This window comes from Topomyia yanbarensis, chromosome 3 (genome assembly GCF_030247195.1).
Source record: "Topomyia yanbarensis strain Yona2022 chromosome 3, ASM3024719v1, whole genome shotgun sequence".
Lineage (NCBI taxonomy): Eukaryota > Metazoa > Arthropoda > Insecta > Diptera > Culicidae > Topomyia > Topomyia yanbarensis.
This window is the reverse complement of record NC_080672.1, coordinates 82,220,214-82,244,924: the sequence shown is the minus strand read 5'-3', so window position 1 is coordinate 82,244,924 and position 24,711 is coordinate 82,220,214. Positions and strand designations below refer to the sequence as shown.

General features: G+C 39.3%; 3 protein-coding genes across 8 annotated transcripts in view; 1 reads left to right on the top strand and 2 right to left on the bottom strand.

Moving 5' to 3' along the window:
• The window catches only part of LOC131688837 (putative fatty acyl-CoA reductase CG5065), a 63,247-nt gene extending 59,401 nt beyond the window's left edge, over positions 1–3,846 (top strand). For all 5 annotated transcript variants that reach the window (XM_058973394.1, XM_058973395.1, XM_058973391.1 and 2 more), the window contains one exon: positions 3,538–3,846. In XM_058973394.1, the coding sequence (XP_058829377.1) occupies positions 3,538–3,787 (250 nt within the window). In that variant the 3' untranslated portion in view covers positions 3,788–3,846. The remainder of the gene's footprint in view (positions 1–3,537) is intronic.
• LOC131688839 (pyruvate dehydrogenase E1 component subunit alpha type II, mitochondrial-like) lies at positions 3,831–6,086 on the bottom strand. 2 transcript variants are annotated; one of them, XM_058973397.1, is made up of 4 exons: positions 5,932–6,050; positions 5,592–5,806; positions 5,309–5,371; positions 3,831–5,229 (listed from the first exon to the last, which is right to left on the bottom strand). In XM_058973397.1, the coding sequence occupies exons 2-4, from the start codon at positions 5,673–5,675 to the stop codon at positions 4,150–4,152; spliced, it is 1,227 nt and encodes a 408-aa protein (XP_058829380.1). In that variant the 5' UTR covers positions 5,676–5,806; positions 5,932–6,050; the 3' UTR covers positions 3,831–4,149. The 2 variants fall into 2 exon arrangements, with proteins under 2 accessions (XP_058829380.1, XP_058829381.1); XM_058973398.1 differs by lacking the exon at positions 5,592–5,806 and having other exon boundaries at positions 5,932–6,086.
• A 665-nt stretch (positions 6,087–6,751) lies between these two features.
• LOC131687026 (uncharacterized protein DDB_G0271670-like) overlaps positions 6,752–24,711 on the bottom strand; it is an 81,882-nt gene continuing 63,922 nt past the window's right edge. The window contains exon 3 of the mRNA XM_058971060.1: positions 6,752–7,002. Within this exon, the coding sequence (XP_058827043.1) occupies positions 6,752–7,002 (251 nt within the window). The remainder of the gene's footprint in view (positions 7,003–24,711) is intronic.

Below are 24,711 nucleotides of genomic sequence, written 5' to 3'. Positions count from 1 at the left end.
AGCCTACCGTCATCACGAAGGATAACCAAGGATGTTTGACACTTGTACATACAGAACGGATAAGCAGAAGATCGAAACACATCGACACTAAGGAGCGTTTTATACAGGATCTGTGTACGCATAACGAAATTCGTTTGGATTATTGCCCGACGGACCAGATGCAGGCCGATGTCATGACCAAGCCCCTCGGTTATGTAAAGCACCGGGAGTTCTGTCATCTGCTTGGACTCAACGAAAATGCGAACGACTAAGGAGATTTCCCATCAGTGTGGCCAGATAGAATTCCTTAATATCGGTAGGGTTACTAAAAGATTATCGGTAGTTATCGGTAGGCCAGGTTGTTGTCCCAAAAACGTAGTATTGACATAGAATTGTAAAATACTGACAACACAGATCTCAGACCAAATCCAACCCAAAAAATGAATGCTGAGTAGGATGTGTCTAAAATCAATAAAAATCGGTAGTTTTCGGTAGGAATAACAAAATATCGGTAGTTTTGCCTTGGTCGTCTGTGAATCGGTAGGGAAGACCAAAATCGGTAGGACTACCGATAAATCGGTAGGTCTGGCCACCCTGTTTCCCATTGAGGGGGAGTGTGGAAGGATACAATGCTCAGGGTTGCCAGGTGCACAGATTTATCTGTGTTTCATAGATTTTCAATATGCTGAATAGATTTCAAAAACTGCACAGATTTGCACAGTTTTCTGTTTTAATGCACGGATTTCCACAGCTTTCTTCTACAATGCACAGATAAGCACAGATTTCTCAATTTTTTACCTTGCGCTTAATTTTTGCCTCACGTAAAAACCAAAAAAAAAGCTACCACACCTTGTTTTCAGCCAAGTTTGTACGTTTTCCGCATCACATACAGACACAGATTTTTAAACGGGCCGGGCACAAAAAATATTCAAAATATCGCTATTTTCCACTACCGCGTATTAACGTGTTTTTTTCCTCACTATCAGGCATTGTAATTCTCTCCACTCACGCGAGAAGAAGCTTATCCGATGTCCAACTTTTCCGAGATAAGATGAGTCGCAAAATTCTCCGTCTCCACGAATAGCGTGAGAATGATTTTCCGGATAAAATTTATTTGACTTTTTCCTTCTCACCGGAGAAGGTGATAAATTTTAATTTCGTGGGAATCAATAAAAACTTCAAAAATACACTTAATTACAAAGAAAAGCGGCAAAGAAATATGATAGACTTGTTTTTTCGTGTTTTGGAATAGCGACAGGAAAGCAGCGAGCGAAAAAAGGATACCGTGATAAACTCATTCACTCATTCTCCGGCTGTTTTATTTATCCGGAGAAATAACATTCCCATTCTATTGCGAATTATCGAGGACTGCAATTATTTTTGGGGTTAGAGTGGTTGTTTTAGATACGGAAAAATGTTCACCCAGAATTTGGATCATTGGTTAATCTTCGACTATCAACACCTGCACTCTTTAGTCCCCTATCTTGTTTTCTATCCAGATTTCAATCTTCGAATCTCATTTTAGTAAACTGAAACCGAAAGAACAAATTCTTAATGATTAAACAGGAAATTTACCTTCTATATATTTTTTGATGTATAAACTTATTTTCTTCATGGAAACTCTTTCATTAGAAGAAATAACGGTATTTACTGTGTTTTTTTTAAATTAAAAATTTTCTTTTCGATGCGTTTTAAAAGAAAATGTAAACACGCCATCGTTTGACACTGTCGGTCTTTCTTTAAAGTGAATTTAGCAACATGGGTTAGCGTTTTTGACAGTTATCCCAGCAACAATATAGGAATCAAGGTGTTTCAATGGAAGGTGTGTTCGTGAAAATAGAATTTTATCAAACAATGACCCAATTGCGATTCATTAAAACGAAATATACTGGCTAATTAGGCTCGAGCTTCTCGACAGAATTGATTAGGCTGGTTCGTATGACGTTAGATGCACCAGAGTCATGCGTTAAAATAATCGGAGAGGCATCCGACGTATTTGTGACGTTAGTTGGATTGAAGCAGAGCGATGCACTCTCTAATGTATGGTTCAACATAGTCATAGCGCTTGAAGGTGCACTTCGAAGATTAAATGTGGAAAATAATGGAACCATCATCACGAGATGCCGCATGCCTTTTGGTCTCAAGGACGATATCAACATCATTCGAGTACACTCAAAAAAAAGTAAACGTTATGCCTATTGATTTTACACATAGATTTTTGCAATTAACGGAGGCATATAGACACTATTTGCTGGCACATAAACCTAATGTGTGTATTTACAAGAAATATTAATCTTACATTCACATTTCATAACTATTAGGCACATAAAACCCCATTCTATAACAATATGCACATATAACTTATGTGTGCGCATACATAGTTAATACAGTCGACACATAGAAGGTATGTGTGCGCGTGATAACAATAGCATTTCTTCTTCATATGAATATTAAGCGGTTTGAGGCAAATAGAATTAACGTTTGGATTTTTTTCAGTGTAGATTACCGGACAGTGGAGAAGGTGTTGGACTTCTGAAAGGGAGGCTACTACCCACTGAGACGTCCAAAAAATTGTTTCAAAATCGTTCAACACGGGTCCAATGATGGACGTTCGTTGAACGGTTTTTTGGACGTTGTCCAAATTGGTCCAACGAACGTCCTTCATTGGACGATTTTGAAACCAACCGTTCTTAGAGGGTAGAATCGTATTGAGTATAAACTAGTAGAGAGAATCATATCGGTTATTTTGAAATATCAGTTGCTAATTTAGTCAATATTCAGAATCAGAATCTGATTCCCAGTCCATGTCTGGATTATTCGTTAAATGTTGCTCAACTTACCCATATGCTTCAGATTATCGTCTTGCCCCTGTGGACTAAGCTTGAACTGCAGTTAAGTTTCAATCTTCGGCCGATATTTTTTCCATACTATTACTGGAACCCAGCTTACATTTAGACTTGAATAAAATTTTATTTAAAATCTTGCATAAACTTTCAAATCGATGTTCGTTGAAAATCAATCACTGAAAAAAATCCGAACGTTAATTCTATTTGCTTCAAACCGCTTAAAATTCATAATTATGATAATTCATATTATGAAGAAAAATAATGCTATTGTTATCACGCGCACACATACCTTCTATGTGTCAACTGTATAAACTATGTATGCACACACATAAGTTATATGTGCATATTGTTATAGAATGGGGTTTTATGTGCCTAATAGTTATGAAATGTGAATGTAAGATTAATATTTCTTGTAAATACACACATTAGGTTTATGTGCCAGCAAATAGTGTCTATATGCCTCCGTTAATTGCAAAAATGTATGTGCAAAATCAATAGGCATAACGTTTACTTTTGAGTGATGACGAAGACCCCTACAAACGTATATCAACATGTTTTAATCGCAGACCTTATTCGAAATGGCAGTTGTAGCGTACGCACGTGCTTATCATTAACCCAAATGTCATTGCTCACGAAATGTATATAATTAGATATAACATGCATCCCACCTGAAAACCAGTTTACCGTTTCTTCTTTCTTTCACCTTCCCCAGAGACAACTTCAGCTGGCACCTGTCGGAGCAGCGGATCGACCAGTTCTACTACGACTGCTGGCTGGGCGTGCGGCGCTATCTGTTGAACGATCCGGACGAGACGCTACCGCAGGCCATCCGCAAGGTACATCGGCTAATCGTGATCGACCGGTTGCTGAAGATTGGCCTTGGCCTGCTGGCGGCGTACGTACTTTGGAAAAGTTCATTCTTTCAGAATCTGGAAACCCAATTGGTGCGGTTCAGTCGATGAAACTCGTGTTTGGAAGGGAGCAATGTGAAATAAAGAAAACGCCTTTTGTGGTGACACTATTTTAAACATCGGTTTATTGATTAGTGAACAAACAGTCCTTGGATGAAATGATCGATCTGCTGTATACTGGGGGGATGGATAACAAGATAAATACACAAATTAAATGCCCGATAATAGAACCCGTCGTGCGTTGCTTCGAAGAATGTTTCTTTGTTGTTGGATGTGGTGTTTCTCATTTCATTTTTTGCTCTTAATTGAATAAATAACCTTTTGACTTGGTTGCATCCCCAATTCACAGTAATGAGATTTTAAGTTTTCACAGTACCTGCTGATATCTGATCTGTGTTGGCAGTATAAGCTTCTCACAGGTTGACTGCTTTTCCCAGCCGTCTGTGTTCCAACTCCAGATGGGGCATTACGTTCCGAATGGCAGTAGTGTTATCCGGTTTGCAGTAGATGTCGGCGCACAGTTCCTCAACAGGAATTTCCTTGTCCGCCTTGGCTAACTTTGTGGCCGCTTCAACTTCTCCTCGAATTTTGGATTCGACCTCCTTCAGTTCCTCAGTTGTAGCCAGCTGATTGGTGATAATTTTCTCTCTCATAGAAGTGATCGGATCTCTAGTTTGACGGACTTCGGCGATTTCATCTCGGGAACGATAGCTTGTTCCTGGATCGGACATGGAATGACCAGAGTAGCGGTACGTGGCTGTTTCCAGCAGGATTGGCCCTTTTCCACTGTTGCAGTGTTCAATAGCAAACCGAGTAGCTTCTCTCACGGCCAACACATCCATGCCGTCGACCCAAATTCCGGGAACCGTATCACCCCGTGTGTAATAGTTCACATTGGCAGAAGCACGCTCCGCACTAGTTCCCATTCCGTAACCATTATTTTCGCAAACAAAAATGCATGGTGCTTTCCACAGTTTAGCCATGTTATATACCTCAAACAGTTGTCCTTGGTTAGCGGCTCCATCGCCATAGGCAGCAATGCAAACTCCCTTTGTCTCGTTGTATTTGGCAGCAAAAGCAATACCGACTCCCAGCGGAACTTGCGCCCCAACAATGCCATTCCCGCCGTAGAAATTACGGGCATACATATGCATACTACCGCCCTTACCGCGGGCACTACCACTCTGCCTTCCCGTCAGTTCGGCCAGTACTCCCGAAATGGGTACCCCCATCAGGTAGGTCCATCCGTGACACCGGTAGGCAGTAATACAGGAGTCTTCTGGACGCATAGCGGCATGCATGCCAACCGCGCAAGCTTCCTGTCCCGAGTATAGATGGCAGAAGCCTCGAATGATTTTTTCCTTGTACAGATTACCAGCGGCGGTTTCCATTCGCCGAATGGCGTACATCTTGCCGTAGTACTTTACGGCATCTTCCTTCGTTACTGTGACCGTTGTGGCCGGACCTTGTTCCAGGTTGTGCAACTTGAAATCCTACAAGAGGAGGGTCATATTAGACAATATTTGTAATTTTAATTTAATAGACCTGACACTAAGCGATTACGATACTTACCTTCGTCTCGAACGTCGCTTCCGTAGCATATCCGTTTTTGTTTGGTTGAGCTGTGATTACTTTCTGAAAATATAAACAAACGTCTATGAAAATAGCACTTTTCGTGATTCTTTTTGGTACAAACAGAAGCCTGTCACATAATCAATCAGTATTGGCAGCGATGGTAGTGGATTTGCATGTCAATTCACTAACATAACGGTACTTTGTAATACTGAAGGGCACTCCGCCCACAAAAACAATACGTGAATACGAAAACACAAAAAGCAAAATCTAATCAAACCACCTTCCAAGTATCACCAGTCGATTTCGATACCGACTCAGTTTTGGCACCGGTCCCTGCTCGTAGTGCCCACTTGGATAGTCCCATGTTTACACACAGACTCGTGACCTTCCTTCGACCAGTTGGTTGATTCTCGGTCAAAACTATGTACTCTTTATCGGGTAGATGATCAGTCGTATAGAAACAATTTTATCGTTATGCAATCACTTTTACGCAGACTTTATGCGCGTGAAAAAAGTACATTCCGAACCGGGAAAGGTCATTGTGTCAACCATCACCGGAAAAGGGCAAAAAGTAGATAGAAAATTCTAGCCTGACACTGTGGCAACTTAGCTGTACTTACCAAATTTCCAAACAATCCCCGCTGGACGACGGATTTTGCTGCGTTGGAGAGCATCTTCGAAGGAGTTGGAGTTTGGAACTGGAAAATGCAAAGAAAACAGTATACACTCTATTTTGCTCGTTTCGATCAAAGAGAATAGGAAAAGAGACGAATAGTGTGAAGCCAAAAATACCTTATTGAGCAGACCAATTGTGCAATGTAAATAAACATTACTCATGCCTGAGTTGGAGGAGATAAGTATTGTAAATCTATCAAAAAAAAATTTAAATTTTCGTCAGAATTTAGTGCAATCGTGATTGTAAGATGCATTCTAGAGTCTATGTATGAGTAAAAACAAGTTTTAGAATTATTTCATCTCTTTGTTTCGAAATGCACATCGTTTGATATACAAATTCAACGATCGACAAAAGGTTTGTTTTCAAAATATAATAGGAGTCATTTAAAGTGCTGCCTTTGGAAACGGTTGCCAAATTCTAGTGTTGAAATCATCGTAAAGGGAGTGTTGCCGTTTTGACTGATTTTCACTCTGCGTCTCTTTCACTATTCTCTTTGGTTTCGATACGCAACCGCATACGAATTGCGAAGTTGATGAACAAAGAGAACTGTCAGAAAGGATTTGTTTTTGTATGCGTGATTAGCAGTGGGCAGCACAGTGATGTTCGAAATTCGGAATGGGCGCGAAGGAAGCGCCGTGGCGCAAAGTGGCGAGCCTGTACACGTGCTTTTAGAATTGTTGGAAGAAAATATCGTTGGCACTCGTCGCTTGGTGAGTTATCAATAATTGTGAAGTGTTGTGTCCCGATGATGATGCGTTAATATTTCAGAATGTAGAAATGATAATGTTGGCAAATTGTGACATCTCCGAACATTCTTTTGAATTTTCCGCAATAGGAATTTGTACCGAACCGACGATCAATGTGCTGGTATCGATGACGGAACGGGAGTTACACTGATCATCGAAGGATCTCAGTGGATCATTTACAATTACAGACCGCTTTTTCTTCAAGGCTTGAAGTGCACGATGACACATATCAGTTTCCGGAACTGGAAGAGTGCGAATGCTGGGAATAGCTAAAATGAAACAAATCACATTGAAAAACGGACGAATTTAGCGTAGAAATGAATTTACCGTCATTTTTTAATCGACAGTTAGACTTGGATGGCAGAAGAGAGTTTTCTAGCTCAGCTTTGTTCGCAAAAGCATCCGGATCAAAACGACAGGAGTAAATGTAAATGGACACCTTCGGATCCTTCGCGAAACCGCAAAAACGTAACCACTTGTACGCCGTTTGATTTCCTTTGGTAGTGAATGAAATCTTCCGTTCGATTTTTGGAATGCCTGCCGGCTAATTTTGCATGCGCAATCCTTTTTTTTATAGAAAGCACTTTAAGGTCTTCCGATATCAACACTTGTGTTTTTATAAACATAATGTGTTGCGTCACTCTTGAGGTCATTCACGCTCATTCAAAACTACTCAAAATTTGAGTTCAGAGCACTCAATTTCAAAAGTAATAGCAATATGTCAAAAAATGAGTTTTAATTTGAGTAGAACTAACTCATCCCTGGAGTAATCATTAAATGTTCAAACATCTGAGTGAAAAAACTACTTACTCTCAAAAAAGTGTGTGGAATCAGGCGTCGACTTAAACTAAAAAAGAGTTTGCAATTTAAGACACTGATTGTTCATAAAACTAGAAGGACGGGAAGTTTGATTGAGTTTCGCTTGTTTTCAATTCTAACTCTCAGTTATGTTTCTTTAGTTTCTGCAGTTTCCACAAGATGCCGATCGGCATGAAATAGATGCAGAAAAAGATCCTCAGATTAAATTTCCGGACATCGTAAACGCCTGGACAACGGACTGGAGGATCAGGTAAACTACATTTGAAATACCAATTCATATTTTTGCAGCTTTATTAAAAATGCGGAATGATTATTTTCCGAATTTGCCTTTTGAGTAAAATGTACTCAAATTTGACATTTATGTCCCAAACTCAAAACTGAATAAACTAGGAAAACTCAATTTTTTACTACGTGCATTTTTTATGAAATTGAGTGGCTGGCAACTCAAATTTGAGTTGTTATCAATGAGCGTGTTGGCAAGCCATCACGCGCTCAAGACGGATACAGGTGGGCACATTGTTTTCTATGCATGAATGAGGTTGTCGTTTCCCTTCGATGAAGCAGATAAAACAGGAGCATGAAAAAGAAAATCATAAACAGATGACGTAGGCGGCTTTTCTGTTGATATAAGTTTCGTTTCGGTTCGGTCATAATTATTAGTTTCGAGATAAAAAGTGTCCCTAAGTGTTCGAATCGGAAGATCCGAGGTGAAGCTCGGCCGTTTCTCTCTTTTTATCGTGCGCCAAAGAATCAGGATGGTCGTCCGAATATTTTCGTTTACTTCCAGGGGCCTGGACTCTACAATATACTATAGCGAGACCCCATGGTTCAGTCCATGAGTACATGGAGACGCTTTGCTCCTAGCAGCTATAATATCTTTTGGCCGAACGCACACAGAAAAAATGTGGATACCTGTCATGACATCTCGACTGCGACCTGATTGGCATATTCACGCAGAAAATAGATATAGGGAGCGCTACATGGCTGAGGTGGATGTTTTGCGTATGAACTGTCAAATTGGTAGAAAACTATCAAAAGTTTATGTAATTTTTGCATTTTTTAAGTAAGCTGACAATATTTGTATGTAAAACCGAAAGTAATGTGGAAGAAAATTAAGTACCTTCAAGATGACTTTTTTCTGCAAACGAGGAATACTATAGTGTATTTTAAAATTTTTCTTTCAGAACCGGTATAAAACCACCTCGCAGAAAGTTGTGTATGCTCGAAATGAGAGCTAATTGTTGTCAAAAGTGAATTTATACTCGTTGCGCTTCGATGGGTTGTTTAAATATTATTAAATCGGACGGTTATGAACCCTAACCTAGACGTGCAGTATTCACACTTTTGAAGATTTCTTATGTTTAACTTGAGTGTATCTAGAAAAAAACTTATTATTAACTTCCAAAACGTTTTTCTTCGGCTCTGAGCCCGTTATTCACTATGATGCTTATTTAAGGAATGACGTCAAAAAATCGTAGCAAATTACTTAGCATAGATATGAAAAATACACAATCATCCACCTTATCTTGTTTACGCTATTATATGTCGCAGCAGGTAATTGAGCTTTGCAGCAAAATGTAAATTATTAAAGACGCTGAATCCCTCTGGATAAAGACTCGCCATCTCTATCTTATTCTTATTATTTATCAGTAGTGTCATTCCAATCGAGCACGAGACCTGCCAAAAGCCCTCAATCCGAAGAAAACCGCTTCGAATCCTTCTGGAACGAGGGCCATTGACAGGTCTCGTGCTCGATCGGAATGACACTGACAGATAAATGGTAAACAAACGATTGACGTGTCGAGTCCTTATCCAGAGGGATTCAGCGTCGTTATCAATTATGATTACGATTACGCACTCACTTCGCCATCTGCAGGCCAGTAGTGAAACGCTGAGACGAGACATGCAAATTAAAGACGCTGAATTATTGTCCGTTTCGTTTGTAGATAGACATTCGTGCAAATCTTTGAAGCAGCTAAATAAATATCCTCACAACAAACTGCACGGGAGACAGCAAATAAACAAACCGAACCAGCTTATACAATCCTAGAGAGTGCGTTCAGTGTTGTTTTTGTTAGTCATCGCAACAACCAATCTACGGCAGATGCGGTGCGAGCATATTTTCGTGTGACAAAATTATTTTACTGTGAGTCTATCTAGGGGTAAAATTCGCAATAGGGATCTTTAATTTGGAAAAAAATTGTGCCAGTTTTTCATATGTATTGGTAGCGGGTGACCTTACGAGTACACTCATATCATTCTTAAGCCTTAATTATTATTTTATGATTTTTAAATTAAAAAAAAAAACAAATTAAATTCAACCAGCAAACTGACAGTTGTCCTACTAAATGACGTATCTGCTAATATCTCGTTCTCCTCATTGTTAACCGGGACAGCACCCCACACAGCATGATCTGGTACTTGGTCAATCCGCTAGCAGCCTGCCATCCCAAGTTTAATCTGCAAACTATGGTAGATTTGCTAAGGCAACCTATAGAGTCGTGCAAGTCTCATGGGTTTGGATGTGTTATTGTCCTAAAAGGAAACAAACTAAAAAATGTTTTTTTCAATAGTTTTGGGCCAAAAAATTGAAAAAGGACTGAGATATTAACTCACGGTACTAATCTACATCAGAATATGCCTTAACCCGCACACCCCTAAAGATCCCTATACTGAATAAAGACTCGCCATCTTATCCCAACTAAATAGAATGGTTTGGCAACATTATTTTCTACAAACTAGCACCACTGTCACAGCGTTAACTTCAGTTGACTCATATATTCTGATTGCAGTTGAAAACTGGAATATCCAACCAGCGACTATCGGTTTTTCTCTAGTTTAGTGTTAATTTATGATGTCGGAAGTAGTGCGCTGTATAGCGCATCATTGTACGAATACAGCGCACTACTTCCGACGTGATTCCATTGTTTAGAACCAGAGAAAATACGGTTGTCGCTGGTTGGTTTTTCTAATGTTCAACTGCAACCAGAATACTACAGTTACCGCAGAGTTGCAACGTCGATAATTTTTTCATCATGAAGTGTCGGTTTTAAAAATATTGGTTTTTTCACTTCCCGGTAAACTAAGATCTTCGTGGGGAATGGGTCCGGTTCTGTGGTTTATCAGAAAATTACAACATTGTGGATAGCTGCAATGGTTGAAGCAACTTTTAGTAGGCACCGTAATGATAAAAGTTATATGTTTTACCTTGCCTTCGAGATTCGATTCAGAAATATATTCAAAATATTTTAACTCATTATCAGAATACTTTCCAAAATTCATTCATCAGATTGCATCTTTTGACAAGTCTTCTGCTCAACTGGAATGACATTGACAGGTCTCGTGCTCGATTGGAATGACGCTAAATGGTGAACAAACGATTGACGTGTCGAGTATTTATCCAGTGAGATTCACCGTCGTTAATGCAAACAATCGAACGTCAAATGCAGCCAGGGGGTACTGTCAAATGCAGCCAGTGCATTTAAACTATGTAAGGCAATACGAGAGGCTATGTGAGACGAACGATAGAATGAACAGAAAAAAGAAAATCAAAACATCTATCGGTAAGTCCCGTCCCAGATGGAACGTGTTCCCCACACTTCAACCTGGCGAACATCGGAACGAACTCAAAAACCGGACGCGTTGGAAGTAGAGCACTCTAGTTATGGGATTTTCGATTGATTGACACCGGTGTAGTGGAGTGCACTGGAACTGCACCATTTTTGCACTTTCTAGCAGAAGTGCAGGAAACTGGGTAACTGTTCCATTGGCACTTCTGCCAGAAAGTGCAAAACCAGTGCACTCCACGATACCGGTGTACATCAATCGAAAGTCCCATTAGAGTCTGGCCACATGACGTATCCAAACGAGCATGAAATTTGACGTTTTTCTATTGTGTATATGTTAAATTTCATGCTCGTTTGGATACATGGCCACACTCTAACTAGAGTGCTCTAGTTGGAAGTATGTGTGAGCACAGACAAACAGACAAAACACTGAAATTCATGTTTATCGTCTTGGAAAATAACGATTCATTCGAATTCCCAGTAGTAGGCCAATCTGGCGCTCATAGCGCTGATGTGTCATTTTTATGACATTTGCTTTTCCAACATGTTGGCACCACTGCGTAAAACACGCGTTTTATTATTTGTAAACATTGTCCTTTGATTCGTTTTCTATCTTTTTCATCTTTTGATATTTACTGATTACGATAAAACTAGGAATGTTATTATAAATGTAAGAACACGACAACATCAGACGAAGATTCTGGGTGAGTTGGGCATGGTTCGGGAATTTTAAAAATTCTTACTACTAGAACCCTACTTTCGGAGAGAGGAAACAGATTGGAGACAGATTGAAAGGAACGTACAAAAAGATACAGAGAAAATCATTCTGAAATTGAAAGGAGTGACTGTACTGTCTAAATAGAAGCTTAAAGTTCAGTGATGAGATTTATGCGCAAAGCTAAACGCTGTGTTTCATGGTAGAGGTGTGCGCCGCGCCGCCGATTTCAGGTAAAGGTCAGCGGCGCGCCGGCGTCACGCCGATGTGCTTACTATTTTTACATGCAACCGGCGGCGCGGCGTGGCGCACACCTCTATTTCATGGAGCGCAGTCGTTCCTTTCAATCGGGCCGCCCTAATATTTATCATTCCCATTCACCATAAAATTAACCACAGTTTTGAGACAAATTGAAACGCAAATTTCTAAACCTCAAGGCGAGAATACGAAAAATCGCACTAGGGCAATGAACTTATTTTGACACTGCTGGGGAGAGTACTAAACTCTTTAGTTAATCTTCAAAGGGGCAAGCTATAATCACGACTTCAAGAAGCAAGCAGTCAAACCAAAAGTTTTTTTTACAGAAAAAGCATTGAACCCCGAAAACGCTTGTTCATTTCTAATTACAAGTTCATTAAAACTCGAAAATTTAATCCACAGGGCCTATGAGACTCCTTGCCTTTTCGAGGGTTGAATACTCCTCCAATCGATGGTATACCTATAAAATGCTAAGTACAAGTATTATCACAATAGACGAACTGAAAATGGTGAAATGTTTGTTTTTTGATCGCAACGAAAACTCCATCCGAGTGTACGAATTTTTACTCTACAATTCAAGCCAATGCGTTGAACAAAGTTTGCCGACTGCTCTTATTAACGCCCTCAAATCAGAAAGGTGAAAATAGACTTGATACTCTATATAGTGCAGTAAAATCACCGACGAACCGACTTGACAGAGACATTCGAAAAGTGTCCCATATCAAATAACGATTGTTTTGAAATGAAGCGATTACTAGTGTCAAACTACGCAGACTACGACAGATTGCTCTGCCGCATGTTTGAATCTGGGGAGGCTTCTCGATGAGTATATTGATATTACAGAAGGTGTGCAATTCCCTCAGCTGCGTATGTAGTGGTAATATGCATCAAAATAGTATTCATAACTCATTCAAAATGCATGTATTCTGTTACTTGTTTGCTTGTAACGGAAAGTTTTGTTAAATAGTGCATACATAATACTACGTTCACACTACGAGTTAAAACGTGTTTAACGCTATCTTGATGACGTTTTACTTGCTGCCAATTATTAAAACATGTTTTAACTCTGTAGTGTGAACATAGTATAAGATAATAAAAAGCTGGAAAAACGAGCTTCAACATGCTAAAAGAAAGTTTGTTCGTTCTAGCATACCTGGTAGATCGTCGATACACTTTGGTTTATGCGTACTGCTGTATTGTCAACAAAGACTACTACTACGCGAATCATTATACAGATGCCGCTAGTGTAACAAGGTATTTTAATTTAAACAATTAGTACAGCGTTTGACACATTTTTGTTCCATGTGGCACGTCGGTTCGTTGGTAATAAAATCCCCACAGCGATGCAGGAATTATCTGAAATCAAAAGCATTTGTTTATTTGTTTTGCTTGTTCCCAACATAGCAGAAGCAGTTTGCAGTTCAGCAAAACTACAAAGCATTATTTACCATTCGAATCATGAATAGAAATACTTTTCCTCATTCGACCCAATTTCGGCCAGCAGCAATGAATGTGCAGCATATGTATATGCGTGGTTGGTTTTCCCCTCGAGCATACACGAGCAGCTGATATTCGACTGGATGCTGGTGAAAGTTTTTATCAAAAATGAAGGATATCGGTGTGGGAGTTTCCCCCCACAGCTGGGGCAGGGCATCTGTCGTCGAAAGTTTTTGGTTATCATTGCTAGGGAGACAGATTGGTGTACTTGGATTGTAATTTGATGCATTCTCACCACTTTGAAAAGGTGGTGTGGAAATCTTCAAACATTTTCCAATTGTTTTCTGTGCATTGTTTTTGTGGTTTTTGCGTGGAACTGAGCGGTATTATTTCCGAATCCTGATATCAAACGTATGGTTTGACAGCAGTTAGGAGTCTTAAAACTGGCACTAAACGATTCGTTGTATTTATGTAGACAGGTAGTGAATAGGAAAAAAAACACTCAGCTAAAAACTGACAGCGATTCTCCTCTGACCTCAGTTGCTCGAGAATTCGTTGGAAACGCCCTGCAACGCCCTTGATTGCCGTGATGATTCACACTGCATTCATAAATCGACCTGGTTCTAATTCAACCAATTTCTCGTTAAGTTGGCAATTTGATGTCAACATGTTTCTTTGTGTGACAAATTAAGCCGATTTGTGAAGGGGCGTCATAAGTGACCGTTGAACAGTTCAACCAGTCGCCTTACTAACAATGGTACGGGTAAACAATTTAGCATTTCCGTTACACTTACCTAGATTGTATGTCTTTTCAGTTTTGCTTTGCTTTGTTTCATGGCTCTACTTTTGTTTTGTTCTCAATTGTTGAAAAATAACAAACATTGTCTGCTCGCGTTCAATTTCGGAGCGTTCGGTATACCCTGGGACGGGACCTGCGGACTCGTGTTTTCTTATTCTTTCTTTTTGTTTGTTATATCTTACTTCTTCGTTTCACACACACTAATACTTGGTGTAGTTCAAGAAATGACATGACTTTTTTAAAGAACAAACAAGAATTGAACTTTCATTTTTTTCGTGAATCCATTATCATGAAGTGCAAGGTAGAAAATTGCGGTCGTAGTAAAGCGAAAAATCCGGATATAACTTTGCACCATTTTCCGGTGAATCCCGATTTGAGAGAACAGTGGGAGAAGTTCACAAGAATTGACGATCTCGAAATTAATGAAAGCACTACCATCTCCACTATCATTACTGATCTAATGATTAATTTATAGATATATTTGAAAAAAAGTTAGCATTTTCTCAATTTCAAATAAAATACTCCCCATATTAATCACTCTGAGGACAGCCGGTTCAATCTGACATTTGCGTGCTGGATCAATTTGACACGCGTTTTTTTTCTTTCCGCAGGTCCCGTCCCAGGGTATACCAACCTGGAAAAAGCTTGTGTGCACACGTTTACCAGCCTTTAACCTAATTTTGGGTAGAAGCCTAGCCAAAATGGGCTAAAGTTCGATTACCAAATACTAATTACTGGACTTTGCATCGGAACAATCTTTGACATAATACAACAAGCATTAAAAGTTGTCAAACAGTGGTGTCGACAAGTTAAATTATCAGTTAACCCAAGCAAAACTTCAATGGTTCTTTTCACGAAGAAGCGAATAACAACCGGGGTACGCCCCTTACAGTTCTTTGATTCTGAGCTACTGTGTGCAGATCAAGTCAAATACGTTGGAGTCATGTTGGATTCCAAACTGAATTGGTCTGCTCACATTGAGTTCAGAGTTAACCCTTTCATGACCAACTTTTTTCTAGTGCAAGTAGGATTTCAAAACTATTTTTCCTTGAAAACGCTGGTCTTGGCACGAAAAGCCATTTTTCATAAAGATAGGAGCTTCCCTCGCAGTGCTAGAAGCTGCTCAATTTTTTCCTTCCAATGCTCAATACAATTCTCCTAGAATGTTTACAATAGTCCAATTGTGTGGAAAACGTAGCCAAATTGATAAGTTTTATTAGTTTTCAATAATTTTGCAACATAACGAAGATATATGAAAAATTCATTTTTCTTCGTCAACTTAAACTGTCGCTGGTTGCACTGCTCCATTGGAATCCAATCAGACTAACTGCAATAACTTCAGTTCTAGAGCTCATTTTTGTAACTGTTAGTACTCAAATGAAAGACAATAGTCACATTTATTAACCTTACTTGTTTTTGTGAGGAAATCTTGCCTCAATCAAAAGTTATAGCTGTTTGAAAACGTTGTTGCCCACAAACAATATGGGCATGAATGGGTTAAGAAAGCGTGCATGACCTTCGGGCTGTGCAGACGATCTTTTGGAAAGACCTAAATACATCTATTGGATTTACACGACAATTGTACGTTAAATACTGTCATACGGAGGCCTCGTGTGGTGTCAGAGAGGAGAGGTGATGACAGTCGAGTCAAAGCTAAACCATCTGCAAAGAATGGCGCTCATGGCGTTGACTGGTGCTTTCACCACGACTCCGACTGCTGCTCTTGAAGCACTTTTAAATATCAAATCATTACACATATACCTCAAACAAGCAGCACTATCATGTGCATACAGACTGCAGGTTACTGGGCTTTGGAACAGTAACCATGTTGATCTTGCTACCAGTCATACACGATTGTGGTCACAAATGATTACATGGGGTGAAGATATTCTTGCTCCCAACGATATTACACTCACATGTAGTTTTCCTTACAGGACATTCCATGTGAAGATTCCCTCTCGAGAGGAGTGGTTGTCTGGTTTGTCCAGAATTTCCACTCAAAGTGAATTTTGACAGTTGGCTTTCACTCCCTAATCATATGTTTGTCGAGAAGTGGTCTGTTGCACTGACGGTTCTCTGATGGAGGGACGTGCTGGTGCTGGTGTCTACTGTCGTGAAATGAGATTGGAACAATCTCACTCACTAGGTCGATACGGTACTGTATTCCAGGCAGAAATCTTCGCAATTATGTGCGGGGTACAATCGGCCCTTCAACCGAGCTTGTCCGGAAAAAAGTATAAACATCTGCTCAGATAGTCAGGCTACAACTAAGGCCCTTAGCTCAGACAAATCACGGTCCACAGTGTTTGAAAACGTCGTTTTCGTGCTACCTTGTCTGGGTACCCGGACATCACGATATTACTGGAAATGAATGGGCTGACGAATTGGCCAGGACAGATTCGACGATTGACTTCGTTGGTCCTGAGCCCGCCCAATATCGACAAGTTGAATAAGAGAAAAATACAGTTCTGGGCTTCGTCCGAGAACTGCAATGATTGGAGAAATCTACAATCCTGTCGCCAAACAAAGGCGTTTCTAGAACAACCGTGCAATGTGATTTCGAAATTTCTCCTACATTTTTCGAAGCTCCACTGCGGCATGCTGACCAGGACTTTAACCGGCTACTGCAAACTCATTTATCACATGGCAACTATTCAGGGCGCTGAGTTTTTTTCATTGTGATCTTTGTGAATCCGACTACGGAACCTCATATCATCTGATATGCAATTGTCCAGCAGTAGCGCAATCGCGATTTCGAGTTTTCGGCCGTCCTTATATAGACGAAACCATGTTTGGACGACTGAAACCCAGAGATATACTAATGTTTCTTATCCAATGTTGTAAAGAGCTTTAGGCTTAATCGCAGGCGATTTGAACTACTTGAGAGTTTAACTTACCTGCTGTTTCTTTTTGGGCTGTTATTTTTCTCATCCTTCCAATAATACTTACTCCCTCCTCGTTCTTTTTTCCTTCCGCACAGGAAATGATGAGAAGACACGGCAAGGCAAGGCACAAATCCCTAACTGCATACGAGGAACGTGTCATTTAAGCCAATATATTATGGTTCCTGATTTCTGAATGTCGTTACTTTCCTTGTACGCTTTGACCTACTTGCACTACAACTGAGATAGTTTTCAACTCCGAATAATAACTAAAACACAAAATCTTTATTTCACATGTCCATTTCAATTTTAAAACGGGTTAACGGGTTCCATACCCCTTAATTTTTTTCAAAATGTCGAAAAAATTTTTTTATTACTTTATTTGAAAGCACAACCTTGCAAACCTTGAGAATATTTTCCTAAATGATCCTAAATCTTAGGAGATCCGAGAAATAGATAGAAAGTTACAGCGCCTCCAAGCGCGCTTTGTCTACTAAGAACAGTGGTAACTTGAAATTTTAAACTCGATTATCTCGAAATGTCGTTTTTCCAAAAATGGTTTTTTCGTGATCACGATTGCCGAAAAACCACTCAACCGATTTTCTTCAATTTTTTCAATTGATCGTAATTATTTGTTTTGTAGATGAGAATTTTTAATACAATTTTTAGAGCTTAAAATAGCATTTTTTTAGGAAAAACGTTCCCGAATGCATGAAAAAAATATTATTTATTCAACCAACCGTTAAGGTACGATGAATACTCGTATACCAATGGAATTTTTTGAGTTTTGGGATTTTAGTTGATCTATTGGTCTTCAATCGTGATCACCGTCATCACCTCTTAAATAAAAAATGGTTTCGGGAAAAAAGCTATAACTCCGTTAATTATCAATACATTTTTATAAACTTATGCCTAATTGGTTTACCGACAAATGTACCGACAAATGTACTATAAGTTTGATGTAATGAAATCATTGCTTTATGCCTTTACGTAAATTCAAACTTCACATTTTTCGCACAAAACGGTATGTAGCGACTTTAAGGACAAAGTCATAATTAGTAGAGTAGCATGGGGGTTAGGGTGGGACAAAAATTAGATTCCAGCTCCGAGCAACTTTTTAGGTACCATTTGGGTCCTAGAACAACTGTGGAAATTCTTAGCTCGATCGGTGAAACTATATTTTTGCGCCCACTGTTTAAAGTTTACATGGGATTTTGTATGGGAAAAAGAACTTTTACAAAATAATTTCTCCAGAAGTCGCCCATTACTTCTTAAAAATAAATCGTTACGTGGCTTTTATAGGAAATTTAACAAAGAAACAAAGTCTCGAAAACCACGAAACGATCTGACGCTTGAGAAAAAAGTTATTAAGCAGAAACCGATTGATGCTCTGACGATTGATAAAATATTCATTTTTTCTAGCACCACTGCTGTTGGTTGTCCAATTATACGTAATTTTGTTTTAATTCTCTCTTAATGTGTCTAAATCGTTTATTTATAGTATTTGGCCACTTCGAAAGGTTTTGAGGGATAAATTGAGGCTTCTTTTGTTCATAATAAGAGAAAGTTAAAATTTTTGTATATAGTTAGATCGTCAAAAGCAGTGATGCTATGAAAAGTGAAATTTTCATCAATCTTCAGGGCATCAATCGGTTTTTGCTTAATAACTTTTTCCACAAGTATCAGATCGTTTTGCAGTCTTCTAGACTTTGTTTCCTTGACAAATTTCCTATAAAAATCAGACATCTACTTATTTTTAGGAGATAAAGGGCGACTCTTGGAAGAATTAATTTGCAAAAGACAATTTCCCCATAAGAAATCCCATGTAAACTTTAAACAGTGGGCGCAAAAATATAGTTTTACCTATCGAGCTAAAAATTTGCAGAGTAGTTCTGGGAGCTTAATGGAACCCAAAAAGTTACTCGGAGCCTAATTTTATTTTTTTCATATAACCATGTCCCACTCTAATGGGGGTACAATAGGTATATGACATTATATTTTCTATGTTATTGCTGAGGACGCTCGTGTTGCGTCATTTTTGGCTGCTACCGTGGATAAGGTCTATTATAATTAGTTACAGTGTCGTTTTTTTTCGCGTGTTGTTCTGTGTAAACGCATTGTCTTTCGTCCTCAGTACAGAACAGTTAATCTATGTAAAAAAGTTTTTTCTAACGTAAAAAATAATGATGAACACGAGTGTTTTGTTGATTTTTCGATATTCTTGGTTTTGAAGAAAATGCGGTCATCAACATTGGAGGCACGACATGTCAGTCGTTTGGGAGCACTATAGGCCCCTACTATAATGTAAATTTGATTTATTTCGGCATGAAAATGGTGCGCAATTTTGCGCGAAAAACGCCAAAATGAGGTGAAGAGGATATAAAAGAACGCACTTGCAGCAGTTCAAGATGGCACCAGCATTCGATAAATCTCTAAGCAATTCAACGTTCCATTCGAAATATTACGTGCTAGTGTGAAAGGGAAGTACTCGTTATTAATGAAAGCTCGTCAGATATTTCGCGTGAGTTAACAATACGATAATTTAAGATGTTGTGAAGGTAGATAATCGAAAAAATCGGATCAAAACGGAGAAGGAAAAAGGAATCTAAAAAATGCTCCGAAGCACAAACGTAGTCATCTAACAGCTAAGTAACCACATGAGCTGGAATGCACAACTTCCATTCCACACTCTGCGACGACGAGGACACCAAAGAAGTCATTATCAAGTACAAAACCAGACGCAGCTGCTGACAGAACATGTTTTTCAACATATCCTTCCGCGGTTTCATGATTTTTCACATCATCTGCCACTTCCTCATTGTTTTATCTGAATGGCGTCAATGGATTCTATTTATTATTTGTGTTTTTTTATTTTGCAAATAATCTGCAGTATTCATATTCTTCAAATCAAAGTTGAACCACTGATGCTTTAAACGTGTACATTGTTTTATTTAATCTCGAAAATATCGTACCTATCGTACTCCCAGATTTTCGAAACATCGAAAACAGTTCCTTCGCCTTATTGGATTTCGCTTAAAAAATATTTAGGTAGATAAAAAATCATTATTGCCAACATGTTGCCATCAGTCTACTTTCTACTTCTGCCGCAGTCAGACGTACAATCGAGCCAAGTGAACAACAGGCCTCTCGATCTAGTGTGCATTGTCTCGACAACAAAGGAAATATCGGATTATTCTTGTCATCATGAGTAAAGTTGACGAAAAAGCTCTACTCCGACCCAACGCAGCGGTCGTTGACTTTAAATTTTGTTTAAAACGACCGAGTTTTAGTGAAGTGGAATACCTTCTGAAGGTAAAAATGCAACTTAGGCTTGCGGAAGTCTTGTACCTTCAGTATCATTATCTTCGCAATGTAGTGTTAATATCATTCAACACGTCAGCACAAGCCGAGCGTTTCGTTTTGAAGAACAAATTAAAACACGTGGTTGAAAGTGACAACGTTGGAATTAAGATTCCCGTATACATTGAGAATGATTATATAGATGTAAGGTTATATGACCTATCACCTCGTACCCCTCCTGAGCCAATTGCAAAATGCATGTCGCAATACGGAGAGGTAGAATCCGTTACACCTGATACTTGGAGAAACTTCTTCCCAGGTACTCCTAACGGCGTTTTTGTAGTGAGGATGCGGGTTGAAAGGTCTATACCCTCCTACTTGGCAATAAAACTCAATACTCACGGAACTACAATTATGCAAACTACGCTATGCACCTGTGAGGGGCAAACTCCTACGTGCAAGTATTGTAATCAGACAGCTCATCATGGAGAGCCTTGCGCGGAAGATGCAGAGGAAAATGCATCTCAACCGATTGCCAACTCATCTACGACAAACTAACCTAAAACAGAGTTTTCAATACCAATGCCTGAACCACAAACGGTGGCCAACTTTGTGGCAGCTGTTCAGACCATAATGACAACCGCAAAAGAATCATCCAGCACCCCAAAAGCAACTGCAAGCAACTTCGGCAACAAATGCAGTAACAATGACGACGGATTTACACTGATCAACAATAAGTGCAAGAAACAAGGGAGAACATCTGATCCCGGACACCAAGCCAGCTTTGACCGGGGCGTGAAAAACAAGAGAGAATTAAATGACCCCCCTGACGCTGTTTGCCAACAGACCTCGCAAAAGAAGGTCTCCGCTCGCAATAAAAAGATGCGCGCACGAGATCCAATTAATTAATTCTTGTTTGTATTTTTATTTTTACATGCATTGTAAACGTATAAAAGATCCACGGCTCCGTTAGGCTACCGCTATGAGCCGTGTCAAATTAACGAATTAAAAAAAATATGTTGCCAGATGTAAAACCTTTCCAACGAGATTTATTTGTCAAAATCAGTGCAAAAACACTATCGCACGAGCTCTCAAAAAATTGACCTACTTGACCCCACTCTACTCTATCGGGCTGCAGTTTTCTATAAATACTCTTTGGTTGGAAGTTGCCACAATCTGATTGTGCCTAGAATGGACCATGCCAAAATTGAACCCATATTGTGGAATGAAATACTCGATTAAACATATACAGCCGAAACAAAGGGTATGTCGGCCATTTTAAATGGACTGTCTGACCAGCTGTCAATCATGTAAAAAATAGTATCACATATACATATACATATTAATAGACCGTTAAAGTTCAAACAAATGACAAGCTCGAGAAGGACGTCTAATCTATGTGTTCAATGGTTGAATATATCGCGATCTTACAGGTACTTAATAGGTAAAGAAAGGGCAGAGGTGTTTTGATAATTTGAGGAGAATATTTTATCGTGACATTTGTAATTTTTTGGTTTTTTGGTTGAGAAATACCAAATCCTTGAACAAATCAGATGATTGATTAAAGGCGGATTTCTGCACCCACGTCTAACTTTTGAATCATGTTTGACGGTACGTTTAGCATGGTCTAAAAGTTAAGCGTGGGGGAATAAATCGGCCCCAAATATTGTAGTCATTGGTCACGTAACTCTCATGTAAACAAACCACCGAGAATTGTCAAACGAAGTTCATCCGGCTCATTTTGTGGGATTATGTCGGTTGATGTAAAACCTAATTCTTTCTGACTACCTGAAGGTAACGAAGTTAGCTATGCCGAATGAAACAATAATATAAATAAATACAGTTCCATAAAATATCTAGTTGAAGCTGTCTTAAAGCAAACTTTACCTAATACGCTCTTTCAAAATTTCTCTAAATTTGAGTTTCGAGTACTCTAACTAATTCCTAACTCGATGCTATCTGTCAAAAAATGAGTTTTGAGTTGAGTAAAGTTAACTCATCTCTTGAGTAACCGTGAAGTTTTCACGTGATGAGTGAAAAAAATACTTCGAACAAGTGCATGGAGTCGTACGTCGACCCGAAATTTTAAAAAATCATCTTGCTGTGAAGTAATTGACGCGGAACTATTACAAACAATGGTAAGCGTCGCCGAGTTTTGTTGTTGCTATGAACTAATTCCCGTTGTATTCTCCCAGCTATTCCTGTTACTACGAGATGCAAATCTGCAGGGAATTCGAGTAAATCCTTTCTTGGGCAAATATTTCTTATCTTAGACATCCAAAAAAATGCAACAATAAAAATAGCATTTTTTTAAATTTTGCGCTGTCAGACCCCCTTAAGGGAAACTTATGATAAATAATCAGAACAAGTTGCGAGGCTATATCTAAGGACAAAAGAAGAAGAAAGAAAATCTTCGTTTTATTAAAAATACAGAAAAATATGTCTCGATTTTATCAATGTCCCTGTTTTATCAACATGAAATTCGCCAAGGGACTGATAAAAACGGGTCTTCACTGTATTATAAATATAGAACGGTTATTCCCCATGTTTTGTTTTTGAGTGAAAAATACTCAAATTTTGACATTTTCAACCAGGTCTCAAAACTGAGTAAACGAGAAAGTCACTTTTTGACTATGTGCACTTTTTATGAAATTGAGTGGCCTCTCACTTTTGAGTTATTCTAAACGAGCGTTAATCTAGACCTTTTATTCAAATGACATATCTACAATGAGTGACTCTCTTTGTTTACTTTCTCTTTCGATTATTACGGCATCAGTATGGCACTTTCACTTATTTTACAGTACAGATCGAAAGACAGTTGTTTTGACTTGCTTATTATGCAAAGAGTTGAGGGATAAATATTAAAGCGACCGAATTATTAACAGAAGAGAAAGTAAACAATGAGAGTCACTCATTGTAGATATGTCTCGCTCAAGAAATGTTATTTTCGTTTTTGAGAGTCCACTAAACCCGTGTATTCACAGCTACATTTATTCAAACTTGGGTATAATCAGTTTATCTTTTTTCGCACCATCGGTGTAGTACCAAGAAAAAACGAAAATGCTATGAGATGGTCTAATTACAACGTACATTGTATTATCGAGTACCAAACTTTGATCAGAATATTACAAACACAACAACGGATACACGTTGAAAATGCATCCAGGCTCTACTTGAAATTTCGTCGACATTTCTTAAATTTCCAATTAACCTTGCGGCACAAAAAACCGTTTCAATTCCAGCTCCAATTTCCGTTAAGTTGTGACTAACAGAAACCACAAAGAAACACTACCTACGTTATTTTGAAAACTTTCCACTAACCTAACGGTCGGTCCCCGTTTGCTATGATTACCCGGATGGTCGTCCTTGCCGAATGGCGGCACCGGCACCTACCTGTATTCCACTAACCTACATAGTCGCGGCGGGATCTGCCTTGTTTAGGTAGTGTGCCACCGATCGTACAACCGTTCTTTGCAGCCGAAAGAAAATGGTCACGTATATAAAGTACCCGGTGGAATGTGCTTATCATGTCAGTTCAGTTGAGCCACGGTAACTAGCTGGCACGAGGCGATGAGTTCATCGGATAGAGGCCAAGCCAGGTGTCGTCGGCCTGTGGAAATCGAGCAAAGTGCAACGTGAGCAGTTCGTCGGCTACAAAGCGTCCAAGTCCTGGGGCGATTGTCGGGTTGGTCGCTGTGTGTCATGACAGTTGTTCTTCAGTGACTAGACCGAACACTCGTATCCCAGGGCTTTGCTGGGACAATGTTCGTCGGAGTTGAAGTTTTTTTTCTGTGCTTGTTTTGCTGCAGTCGTTAGTGTTTTGTTTAAGTTCAGAAGTGATCGAAGTTCGAAGGAACTCCCGGTGTGATATTCGAAGTGCGCTCGATAGCATATCACAGCAGTAGTTACCTACTAACTTTGCACTTCGCCAATCGTCGTGTGTGGGAAAGTGTTCGTTAGTTAGTGTCATTTCAAAGTGAAAACCGAGAAGCACTTCCTGATGGATGCTTATATTGAAGGAACTTCTGCTGTGATCTGAGTTGGAACCATATCACAGTAGTTGTACTTTAATGTCGGTATTTCCTGTTGGCAGCGCGAAAACTGCTCCTCCCACAGATGGTTTTTGTTGGGGTGTGCTTCATCCTTCCCATCGCATCGGGAGAGCTTCAATGTTATGCGACTAACTTCGTTCAGCTGGTGTG

Coding starts and splice junctions, on each gene's coding strand:
- LOC131688839 (XM_058973397.1), bottom strand. CDS start 5,675: ATGGGACTATCCAAGTGGGCACTACGAGCAGGGACCGGTGCCAAAACT. Junction 5,372..5,591: donor CGACTGGTGATACTTGGAAG/GTGGTTTGATTA, acceptor TTATATTTTCAG/AAAGTAATCACAGCTCAACC. Junction 5,230..5,308: donor AAGCGACGTTCGAGACGAAG/GTAAGTATCGTA, acceptor CTCCTCTTGTAG/GATTTCAAGTTGCACAACCT.